Here is a 12,700-nt window from a genome sequence, read left to right on the forward strand (position 1 = left end):
AGAAGTCCAAAGAATAAGTAAATACATGTGACTGTTTAGGATTTGTCATGTTTAATACTTTGGATTTCTTCACCTCTTCTTATAATCTCAATCTGAATGAAACTTTCTTTTCAATTGGATTTAGTGGAATAGTCCTGAAAAAGCTCCAGTCTTCCTCACCTCCTCATCAAAACTGGCAACCCAGAAGTGACTTTGGGAACATGGGAATTGCAGTATTTGCAAGTACACAGGTGGAAGGTTTTTCTAGTACAGCTGTTAATCTTTATGGGTTTACCTTCAGAATTAATTAAACATAACTCTAAATGAAAAACTGTGTAGGTTCTCTTTTTCCTTAGGTGGGCTGAAATACAGTATTTCAAATAAATTGTCTTTCAGTGTCTTCCCAATTTGATTTGTTTCACTTTAATTACAGCTCTTTGGCATCATTACAGTCTTGCTTCCATTTCTGTCTAAATGCAATGTTTCTGCAGTGTTTTTCCAGAGGTTGCCGGTAAAGAGCAATAACAGTGATGCAGAATAGAAAATGATAATGCATATGCAGTCTCACAAGGACGTGAAACAGTGCTCAGCATACTTCATGGAAAAGAGCCAAGGCTTAACTTCTATGAATTACTGGAAGCAGCATGTTGTAATTATGAAACAAAATATCACAAGGCTACTGAGTTCAGAACTGAGACTCTGGTTAGTCACCAGTCGTGTCTGTATATTTGTTTCGGATATGGTAATCAGTTATTTTCCTGAAGTGTCATGGGTTGCAGTGAACTGTGACATTTATTTTTATTTGCCCTGTCCAGATTTTTTTTTCCGTCCCTATATTGCTGGGATTCTCTCACTAAAACTGGTTTACAACACTATCCCGAGAGGTGTTGCTGGCCACGTGCAAGGATTATTTCTCTATCTACATCCTAGAAGCCGCCTGAAACCTGGCTTGCCCTCGATTTTGTCTGTTATTTCTTTGCTTATTATACCCATGTATCCTGTGAGCTTCCTCACAATCCTACTCATGCATACATCCTTCCTAATGGTAGTCTGAGATTTGCTCGAAAAAGTTATTCTATGCATATTCTTTTGTAATATACTTCCCATGGAGATTTCCAGAATTAACCTGCTTTTAAAAATAAGCGCTGTTTTGCTACTGTGGAATTGAAAATAACCTGATGAAAAGATCCTGACAAAGGTTTCACTTTATTGAATTCACGCTGAAGATAATTTGGGGGAAGGCTGAACAACAGTCATGATTTACAGCAGCTTAATGTGGTTTTGTATAGTCTTCCCTTATGCTTGCACATTGTCTAGGAAACCAAAAGAAGGTTTGCAGGCATATAGTAATGCTGTGCTTTGTCAGTTGTTATGTATTTGTGTGATTATGGAGTTCCGGTGCATCCACAATTGTAGTATTTGGGTTCAGTGTAGGAAGGAGAGCTGGTGACTGAAAGGTCTGATTAGGATTGAGGTCTATGCACTGAAGGACTGCAAGCCTGTATTACTTGACACCATCATCTGGGTTCACATGCAGGATACAGGCTAGTATTGTTCTGTTATTTTTTGAACTGAAAAAACTTGAAATGCTGCTTTATTTCTTCTCTTTCTATAGAATAGAAAGGGCAGATGAGTAAGGCTGCTTAATGTTTGGTCTAACCTGATTAATTTAAGAAGTATTTTTGAGAACCTGCTCTTTATGAAGCTAGTAATGCTGATGTACATTTTGCATTTTCTGTTGCTAGAGATACTTATAGCATGTTTGAATACAGAATTGGTAGAGATGCTGTGCACATCTATAAATACTCTGTATGGAGATGGAGCTCTTTCTTTTTTTATCCTGCATCTTATTGTCCAGAGTTTAAAACTAAATAAAGGCAAGATTCACAGAATGCTGCGTAGAAATCACGAGTACACTCTGCCTATTGTGGACAGTGCTTTTTAAAATTTTATTTTAGAGCTACTTTTTGAAAATGAAAATGAACCTGCATACATCAGTGATGGGCAATGAATGCAAAAGTAATAAAGCAATCAGCCACCACTGAAATGCTGCCACCTCTCAAGAAATGACAGCAATTTACCATATGCTGCAGCGCATTACAGTATCATCCCTCATTTTAATATTTGATTTCAAAGATTCACATTTCTGATATTTATGACAGATGTAAATCTTAGAAATCCAGACGTGAAATTATGGACTCAGTAGTCAGAGTTAGGCTTTTTGCCTAACTGCTAGATAACATCAGAGTTAAATGAAAAAAGATTCTGCTGTCTGAATGTGAGTCTTCACAGACGTGAATGTCTTCAGGTGGTTTCTGTGATGATACGTTACCAAGTTCTGTGTTTTATCCTATATATCAATGAAAGGCGGATACATTACATTGATTTTACAAAAGAAAAGGCTGGTTTTCTGTATTAAATGACATCACTCAGGTTTTTGTATGTTGCTGGCTGGAAGCTGTTCAAGACTAGGTAAGTTGTACCTGTTTCTATGGAAGGACTCACCACCAATGGGTCTGAAAGAAATAAGGTTTTTGCTGACTTTCCAGTCTCAATGTGAGTGAGGAGCTGAATTTTACCTCACTGTCACTTCTGTGAAAATTTCAAAGCTGTCTATAAGTTCGTTAGGTGACAGCTTCAGCAAGATGCTGCTGCTCTGAGCAGTGTTGTGTTGGGATCTGCCACTGAACAGACGCAAGAGTTAAATGCATTGAGTTAAATGCATTAAATTGCAAGAGTTAAATGCAATGAGACTGTGTCTCATTAGTACATCATCTTTATCAACACTGTGTCAGAATATTAGTTGTAATTGATACCATTTTATTGCAAACCCATTTTTAGGTGATGATGGAAATGCTCAGCCTAGTTAAGTGGTGTGCTAGCTGTACTATCTGCAAAGTTGTGAATGCGTTAGTTGGACCTGGAATGACTTGTAGGTGATTAAAAAAGATGAACATCTGTTTCTCAGAAATTATACAAAACTAATCAAAATTAAGACAGATGTACCCTTTTGTTTACTGGGAAACATTCACCTGGATTTCACTATACCTTTGTTGGTAAGAGCTGAATGCTTAATCTGTATTTTCTAATTATTTCTTTTGCTATGCTCAAGTCTTTTCATTTTTTAAAAAATATATTAAAGAATAGGCTTTTCTAGAGCAAATGAGCAGTTTATAGATCAGACGTTAAAACATTTCAATTTGGCTGAGTTAGTTGCTGCTGAAACTCAAAGTGCAGAAATGGATTAAGATCAGACAAAGCTGTGTGAAGTTGGCCGTCAGCTACACTCAGACTTTTGACGGGGGATGTAAATTATACTGTGCTGCAGCTCTCTTAGTTACTTGATCTATGGAGTGAAATTGAACCAGACTACCTGGGTGCCTCTTCATCTTTCCTCTTGATTGAGAAAAAGGTGCTAGTGTCACCGAACAGCAAGTACTCATGTAGAGGTAAAAGGCTCAGACTTGGGGAGATTGGTGGTATGCTGGCAGCCTTTGGGAGATGGGGAGTCATTGAAGCACCTCAACTCTGCAGCTCTCCAAGGGGACATTTAAAAAAAGAAAACAGACTGGCAAAAAAATGTAGAAATATCTTTGATTAAAAAAAGCACAACACCCAGAAAAAAAAGCTGAGTTGCAACTTTCTCAGAAGTGTTTCTGCAGTTAATAGATGTAAATGTATATCTGAAGCACTTGGAAAAGAAAGTGGATGTGAAGTCATTATTGCATATAATTTGTAACTTAAATTTAACTTGACTTATGTTTTTCCAGGGCTTTTGCTTTCATCTGTGCTGTGAGAATACGGATATAATTCTGTAGAGGATTTTCAGGTTTTACTTTTGCTTTCTTGAAAATCACTTGTGTTGGTTGTCAGTGGTCCAGGTTATGAACTGAACAGGATTGGCAGCAAAAGAGGATATGAGTAGTTCTGTGTCAGGTTAGTCTTACTTTATCTTATGTGGGTTATTTAACGTCTAATGATGAGACTGAACTGGTGTTGCAACTTTTCTCTTCATGGGGTCCTTCATTTGAATCTTTCCCCTCTTTCTGGCTTCTGATCTTCATGGAATTTATGGGAACTTGATATCTTTCGTATCCTGTTGAATAGAATTGCAATTAGTAGTTCAAATGCTTTCAACAAGAGAGACAAAAGTTTGGGTATCCTGTCTGTATCAGAGACAAGCTTATGAATCATGAGAATGGAAAAGGATCACTTGGGGGGAAAAAAAAAAAACAAAAAATCCTTTGTCTTGTAATCTGCCAACTTAATAGAGGAGCTATGGCACTGATGGGCTCAGTGATGAACAGCTATAGCCATATATTTCTCCTCCATAGGAGCATGGTGAAGGTCTTAGGTTAGAAAACAAACCACAGTGACATTACTTAGAGGGACTCTAGGGAACTCTCCTATACATAGGGCGAAATATATAACTAAATATATATATATAAAATATATATATCATTATATATAAATATATAACTTTACATGAAAATGTATTTTATATATAGAACTAGATTATAGATGTAACATTTGAGTCAGAATTGTGTCTCGGAAAATCATGGTTAATAACTTTTATTAATATAAAATAGAGTGAAAATTAATGATTTTTTTTTTGGCTCATCTGAATCCTAAGCAATTCAGTGAGATAATACTCAACTTGGATATGTTTCTCAAGTGAAACACACAAAATGAACTGATGCCAAGGAGTAGAAAGAATATTGTTAGAAATGATGACTCCAAAGAATGGTTGCAGGAGAAAGGCTGAAGATGAAGGCTGTAAATTTTTGACTGAAGTAATAGATGATAAGGCAGCAGTCTTCAAATGAGAACATTTTGGCTTAATAATTTCTAAGAATTTTTTCATTAGACTTCATAGAATCATAGAATCACTAGGTTGGAAAGGACCCACTGGATCATCGAGTCCAACTATTCCTAACAATCCCTAAACAACACCCCTCAGCACCTCATCCACCTGTTCCTTAAACACCTCCAGGGAAGGTGACTCCACCACCTCCCTGGGCAGCCTGTTCCAGTGCCCAATGACCCTTTCCATGAGAAATTTTTTCCTGATGTCCAGCCTGAACCTCCCCTGGCAGAGCTTGAGGCCATTCCCCATTGTCCTGGCAGTTGCAGGTGGTGGGTAAATTACAAATGCTTCCGTTTATCCTTGAAAAACATTAGCTTAAAAATCTAAATGATAGTAAAACATTGATATAATTTTACATACTTATGGGTCTTGAAAGTTCTTGAGAAATAACAGACCATAACAGGACTGTGCCAGGCAGATGACCGTCTAAGCTGCCTTTATGAAAGCTTTAATGAAGAAGCATACTGTCAGTAGGTAGGTGTTCCTATGGACCAAATAGGGGACAGAAAGTTTTCCTTAATTCCTGCCCTGTAAAGTTAGCTGATTTCTTCATATCTTCCTTTCATGCCAAGAAAAATGAATTGCTTGCCCCTTGATGCTGACGATGTCATGGTATTTCTGCAGAGGGGAATAAATTAAAAAAAAAAAAAGCAAAAATTTTGTAATGCCATTATTGTACAGAGAAGCATAGTAAAAAAGATGGTACATACGGGAAAACACAAGAGAAGTTAGATAAAAGAATGGTTAGAGCTGTGACTTGGCAAAGATCAATCAGGTGTTTCATGCTAATAGATCAAACAAGAAGTAAAACCTGAAGAGCGGTGAGTTTAAGTTAAAAAATAAAATTGGTATGTGCCCCGTGGAACTCAGCGCTGCAAGGTAGAACTGCTGATAAAATTCTCTTTAAACAATAAGTGCTTGTTCTGAACACCTGGAGAGCCTGTTTTTTTTTTTAAAAAAAAACTAACGACAAACAAAGAGGGAACAAAATGACAAAACCCTGTCAAGTCACATCCAGAGACTTTCTGATAATGGATTTTGCAAATCTATTGACTGAATTGAGAGGCAGAAGACTTAGATGTTAGCCAGTGAGGCACAGAGTCAGAGATAGGGCAGCTGTAAATGTTTACCTACTGTGCCTCATTTAAATGTTAAATATTACTCTCTGAATCAGTATGCGTATGGGAAAAGGTCACCTCTGCCTTTTTGTGCTCTTAGTAGGTGACTAAAGCTGGGATGAGCACAGGCATCAAAGACTGTCGGCAAAGGGTAAAAGTTCATGGAGAAACAGAAGTCTGTGGTTAAGTGGGATACTTTGGCTGTGAGTGAGAAGCTAAGTCTACCGTTCTGCACTACTGGTGGGTAGGTCCTTTCCATTCCTGTGCCGTGATCCTCCCCTTGAACCTTTGTACAGGGGGACAGAGGGGTTAACCAGAGGTGGCGCAGGTTCATGGTTTTACGAGTGTAATTCCATGTTACAAGTTGTTTTAAATCAGAAGTTGCTGCTACCTGGATAGAAGCTTCTACAGTTGTTACAGAAGTCATTAGACTTCTATCTATTTGGAAAAAATAGGGTAGTGTTCTTCAGTGCTTCCACACCTTAAAGCAAACACGTGACTTTTTTGAAATGTCTCATTACCATTCTCTTCTCCTCCGCCATCATTTTCATTAGCCAGCATTGTTTGAGGGAAACTCTCAAATGCTGAGGTCTGATTTCAGCACACTGGGCTGCTGCTCACTTTGCTCATAATGACAGGAGGCTGTGGGATATCACTGAGGGGAGCTTCAGGAATCCAGGCAAGTCTAACACTGAGACCAGACACGCATTAAGACTTTCAGTAGTTGTCCTCATTATTTAGTAGCTCCACACAGAATCATTATTAAAAAGCTGGCCTGAAAATCCTATTTGTCAACCAAAATGTGTTAAACAAGTAACCTAGCACATTAAAATGCCTGCTGTTGTGCATGGGATTTCCTCATGCACTTGTGTGGCTACAGGACAAGTACACACTTTAGTGTGTACAAGAAAAGTACATGAGGAAAGTATTTGAACATAAGAAATAGTAAAATTCAGTTGTCCGTCTTCAGCATTTGTTCTCAGATTTTACTGTATTATTCACAAGCTGAACTTGTAGAGGATAATAATGACACGTCTAGCCTTGGCGTGAGCAGATGCCCTTGTATAAATGAGTGCATATTTTTACTGCTTTTTTTAGGTCTGCGGAACTTTGAAATGACAGCACTAACACAGAGAGTATTAATGTCTACTTTGTTATTTTACTGTCGCAGTGCATTTATTTAAGATCCAGCATCAGTCACTTTATTTATTGTTAAGATGAAGAGGTGCTGGTTGGGAAAACTTTAAGTAAAGATTTAGGCTGTGGATTCAGATTCAAAGTAAATAAAGCTTAATTCCTGAAACCTATTTTAGCAAAACCCTCAAACTGGCTAATTCTCATGTGACAGGGTAGCCTGCAGAGGTTGTCGTGATATTCCTCTTGGCCACAAAAAATGGGCTAGTCCTGTCTTGTGGACTGAGCTAGAACGGCAGACGTAGCACTGAGTGTGGGACGGTGGTAGTTACTGGGACCTCTGTAAGCTTGAAGAGGTAGCTTTAGTGACTGACATTCGACTGTACAGAGACATCAGGATCTACTGCTGTTTCTAAATGAAGCTCAGTTTTGCTTCAAGCACTTAAAACTTTCTGGTTTATGAGATCATTGGATTGGGAGAAACTTTGAGTCCGGCCTCTCACAGTCAGAGATAATTATGCAAAGTATGTACAGAGGGTTATTGTAGTCTGCTTCTACAGTGTCACGTTGCTGTTTCCAGTTGTCTTCTGCATACGCTAGACTAGGCTGTGAACAGCCAGTGCTCTTGAATGTCAGGCAGATGACCTTCAAGGTACAATGTAGTTGCTGGTTTTTTTGCTTTTGACCTTCTTTCTTTGGTCTCCTGATCCTCACTGCGGGTCACTACAGTAGATGTTCTTCTTCTCAAGCCTATGGCCAGTTTCTGAGGTTTATATCACCATATCATTTTCCAGAGCTCTCTTTCCAATTTGCCCTGTAAATCTTACACACCTCAGAGGAAGATACTGGAGTGAATGATTTGTATTGCCTTTTTCCATATGCCACGACTACTGGAAAAGACAGTTTTAGAAGCTCCTTATCCAGCTGTTAGCACCACCTTTGTAATTGCTGGCGTAAATGTTAAGTATCTAATGTACTTTGACACAGTCTTCATGAAAGGCCATTTTTGGTGTTTGTCTCCTTCGTGTGTGTTCTTAGACAACAGTTTCATCCTCTTCCACCTTGATGTTGACAAAAAAGGAAAAAAGCTAAGAATGTTCTCTTAGTTTCCTGTGCTAGGCTATATAATAGGTCAATATTCAGTGTTTAGCTAAGATGAAGCAAATGCTTCCTTTTTTATCTGGAGAAAATGAGAGCTAACCTGACTGGGTTATGCAGAGCTCATAGTGCTGCATATCTCTGACTTCAGTGGAAGGTTAGGGAATTGGCCCATGAGAAGATAACAACTGAAAATATCTCTGCTTTCCTTCCACACTTCCCTCTAATTTACATGCCAACTGAGGAAAAACAAGGCTAATTGTAAATAAATAATCTGTTTCTGATTTTAGTTTTTCTTTGAGCAGACAGACAAGAGATAACAGGCATCTTTGTTGAACAGACCAAGGGAAAACAGCTGGGTTTGTAGCATGTTACTTGAAAATTCCAATGTGTTGTAAGTGAAAGTTTCTTTAGATAAATCTCTTATTTAGTTAAAAGCGTGAATTAACAGAGTTCAGTGATAAGGTCACACTATTGCTTACTACATGGAGGAACTATATGGAGAGACAATCAAGATATAGTCAGTGTGAAGTGTTTTGCATAGGAACTGGAGGTGTAGAAAGGTAAGGGAAGCCCTCCCATCAAGTCATGAGGTGCAGAATGGACCCCCTTGCTTTCTAAACTGCTCAGAGAGGAGCCTAGGTGCAGCTGGATCCAATCCTAGCCCCAGGCTTGGTCAACAGTTTGTGTCTAAGAGATATGGAGGGTAAGGATTATATGTGTTTATAGCTAAAAGATTATATGTGCACACCTGATTCTCTGTATAACTTAGCTTTCCCAGTTTAATTGGGCTTCTCCACTTTACTCGCATTCTGTCTTGGCATCCTGATGACTGCTGCCAGGTGTCGCTTTGCATAGTCCCAATCTGAGGTCTCACAAAGCAGACTCTTAAGCATCAGATTTCATGAAATAAATAGTTTAATGGAAGGTTACAGCAGCATGGTCAGCTCCGGAGACAACAACCAACATGAACAAATAAACCCCTGGGTGAATATACTTTTACAGATTATTTACCTGCCCTCCCTGCGATGGTTCAGTCCAGTAGATGTATTTGGGTTAGGGTACTTCTTATTTCCTCGTTAGATTCCTTCTCTGTCTTTCAGATGGGTTGTTATCTTGTCTTAGAGTAGCTGGTGTTGATGATCTGTACCCTTGAAGCCTCTGTATTTTTTTGGGTTTTCTTGACTCTGGAGGCCTTGTTTTGACTGAAGAAGTTACATGGTGAAGATCACAGCTTGTGCCCTAGTGCTTCAGCAAGTCTGGCTGCTCATGCTAAGCTAAGCAAACAGCATACTAAATTATGCAATATTATAACTCTTAAGTGCTTTATTCTATTTAAAATGTTACTTATCTAAGCTAAACAACTAATCCCTGCTGAAGAGGAGAGTTGCCTGGCGTGCAATCCAGCTGCTGTTCAGGGAGGATTCAAATGGGGCTCACCAGCGATCTGTCATGTGTAAAAGATCTCATTGCTCCAAAGAGCACCCTTGAGGGGCATCCCAGCACGAGGGGAGAGCATCGCTGTGCAGCCACACTGCTAGGAGAGCTCAAAGAAGGCTCACTTAGACTGTCATGTTTATGGAATAAAAGTGATTGACTCATAGTCAAATTGAATGCAAGAGAAGTGAGCACGAGGCTTGTTATACCCACAGCTGTTCCCCATGTTGTGGGTTTCCTAGAGGAGTTCTTGGCACGGCAGCGGCTCAGACCTTTGCCTCCTCTGGAGCCTCAATCAACTGCTGCTGGTTTCGCTAAGAGGGATAAAGTGCATCCATCACCCAAGGACGCTGGTGGGTTGTCTTTTAAATGAGCAAATAGAAAGTGACCGTATTTAGGGGAGGCGCTGTAGTAATGTTTTTGTGAATGAGAGGTTTGGAATGATTTGTTGAGATACATGGATTAAATGTTCCAATCTCAAAGTTCACGTTTGTCCTATGAAAAAAAAACTTTGGAAGGCTGAAGTGAAATACTCGCATCTGAGATCCAGAAGAAGATGTTCACATCTGCGTTTGCTTACTGAAGCAGATTTGTGATTGAAAGCAGGTAACTTTTGGGTACTCATGGGTGAGGTGAGAAGGTGGATAGTTCTTAGGAGTAAGAACCTGGAGAGCTGCAACTGTTTGCAGCAGCTGCAAATCCTGTGCTAATGTGAGTTGCAGCCAGTGCTTCCCTCCTTCCCTGCCCCGAAGGCAGGACATGCTGTGCAGAGAAAGCTGCTGGCAGATAGGCAACAGGGGAGGCAATTTGAAGAAGCCTTAAATTAAACTCAATCAGGCACGAGAGCCCTGAGCTGATGGGCCAGATTCTGAGCTCAGACACATGCACTTAACTTCTGTTTCTGTCTATAAGGTTTGAGAAAACAATGTTGGCATAAAAAATGTGAGCAGAAAGCTTTCTTTTCATCCCTCCTGCATTTAATTTTTGAGAGCCCCCCCCCCCTTTTATATCCACTGTTTCTTTTCTCTTTGAAGACAATTTCATTGAATTTTAAATCTCAAGACTTAAACCATATGTAGACATAATTATGTCTCTTCATATTTATTTAATCTTACTGCTTGTTATCCATACGATATTAGCAATGACACATTTTCCTGGGCAGGGTTGCAAGTGATGTATTTTCATGAAGGAAGGGAAAAAAAGATGAATATTTTTAATAGAATAATTTGATTTATTTCAATAAGATTAGGCAGGTGCTGTGTTTAATATGTTAACCCCCCATTCTATCAATTTGTTTTAGAGTCTTTCTGTCTTAAGATGGTAAAAGACTGGAAGGGAATTAAGGAGACCAAAGCAAATCCCTTGACATTTTTATGTGCTGAAGTAACAGGCAGGCAATCTTGCTTCATACAATGCTGTCTTCCTGTGTAGAACAATTAGTGTTAATATAGTAATGATAATTGTTTCTGTAAATTATTCTTAATTAACTATTTATGTAAAAAGACGCTTAAGGATCTGTATTTAACAATTTTGAGTTCCCCCCCAGCTAATTGGTTTCCCCTGTATATTTCTTTACTGGGCTAGTGACTGTCTTCTGTTCAGTATTAAATGTGTGACATCTAGGCTTAAAATTTGGTATACGTGATCCTTAATTAACACAAAATGGTGCATAAATGACCAGGTAACAGGTGGGTTCCTTCCTTTAGCTATGCTGTAATTGCCAATTGTGAGTTTTTCAGTGAACTAATCAGGCTCTAATACAGATTCCAGCTTGTGGGGCCACCAGTTGTACTTGGCATTGTCACCCTGCTGTTTTCAGCAGGTGAGGATGTGCCCCTCTGCCTTTCAGATGTGGAACTTTATTCTGTGCCAGATGTGGAAGTGCCTCTTTGGGAGTCTTCTGTATCCAACCAGCACTGCGGAGTCAGAAGTAGAAAGAGGAAAGTGCTTTAAACAAAAGCTGCTGGGCAGTCAATTTATGCTGTTATTCATAAGCAGGGAAGAGAGCAATAGCTGTATGATCTCCTGCCTCATTTGATGTTACTTCGTGTATTTTGAAGGCGTTTTGCAACAAGGTAAGGGAGAGAGAAGAGCCTACAATGTTATATGCTCTTTAATTAGCTCCTGTTGCTCTAGTTTGGAGTTTTTTCATCTTGAAAATGTCGCCTGCTGCCCTGCTTTTCCCTCATTGTTCTTTTACTTGTGTGTGTGTGAAGCATATACCAATATTTTATGTACATAATTGGCCTAGGTTTCTGTGTAGGGCCTAATATAAAGTGCACATTCTCCTTTTTATTGTGGTTTATGTTTATTGCACTCACTACATTGTTTTATGTGCACAGTGTGCTTATTGAATGTGTGGTGTAGTCAGAGAGATGTTATATTCCATTCTTAGAATCATTAGTGCAATTTTCCTAAGTGATTTTCATCAGGCTATAGTTTAATGTAATTCACTTCCTTATTTTGCAAAGCAATTCATATCTGTTGGATTTCCTTTCTGTTGCTTTTAAAACAACCAGTATCTCAAAACAGTGAGAATCTAAGTCTTTTCAGTTTTGTTTTTCTTTTTTTTTGATGTGTTCTGAGCATCCTAGGATTTCTGTAATACAGCCAATCAGTTAAAGCCAGATACTGATAGCTTTACAAGTTAATTAGCACCTCGGTTCATCAGCAGGCACACTCAAATTAATACTGGAGTAAGCATATCAGAATTTCATCTTCCATTTGCATTTAGTGAAGGCGATTTGCAATATGTTAATTTGTATTGAGTGCAGAGTGTCTTTAATTTTCAGTGCTCTTATTTTTTGACCTATTTAAACTCAGGGTCTAAAATCTTACAGGAATTGGTTTGTTTCAGCTTATCTAAAAGAATATGGAAAATTTAGTCAATTGCTAGGATTAAGCAATTGCTATTCTAATTAAGCAACACTGACTAGTATTTCTCTACTCATTCACTTGGAAGGTAAGTATTTGAATGTTTTGGTTTCTTTCTAAGCATATGCAGCTTAGGGCTCTTCATGTATATAAAAGTAACTACATGACTAATGTAGGAAAAATAACATTAGCC

At 38.7% G+C, this 12,700-nt stretch overlaps 1 protein-coding gene across 7 annotated transcripts in view; it reads left to right on the forward strand.

Annotated features, from left to right (window-relative positions):
* DAB1 (DAB adaptor protein 1) overlaps positions 1–12,700 on the forward strand; it is a 449,364-nt gene that overhangs the window by 348,498 nt on the left and 88,166 nt on the right. For 2 of the 7 annotated variants that reach the window (XM_054073182.1, XM_054073185.1), the window contains exon 1: positions 6,111–6,204. The exons of 3 other annotated variants lie outside the window; for them this stretch is intronic. In XM_054073182.1, coding sequence (XP_053929157.1) covers positions 6,126–6,204 — 79 coding nt within the window. In that variant the 5' untranslated portion in view covers positions 6,111–6,125. Of the gene's footprint in view, positions 1–6,102; positions 6,205–12,700 lie in introns of those variants that run through there. 2 more of the 7 variants (XM_054073183.1, XM_054073184.1) reach the window with 2 other exon arrangements.

The sequence above is a fragment of the Cuculus canorus genome, chromosome 8 (assembly GCF_017976375.1).
Source record: "Cuculus canorus isolate bCucCan1 chromosome 8, bCucCan1.pri, whole genome shotgun sequence".
Taxonomy (NCBI): domain Eukaryota; kingdom Metazoa; phylum Chordata; class Aves; order Cuculiformes; family Cuculidae; genus Cuculus; species Cuculus canorus.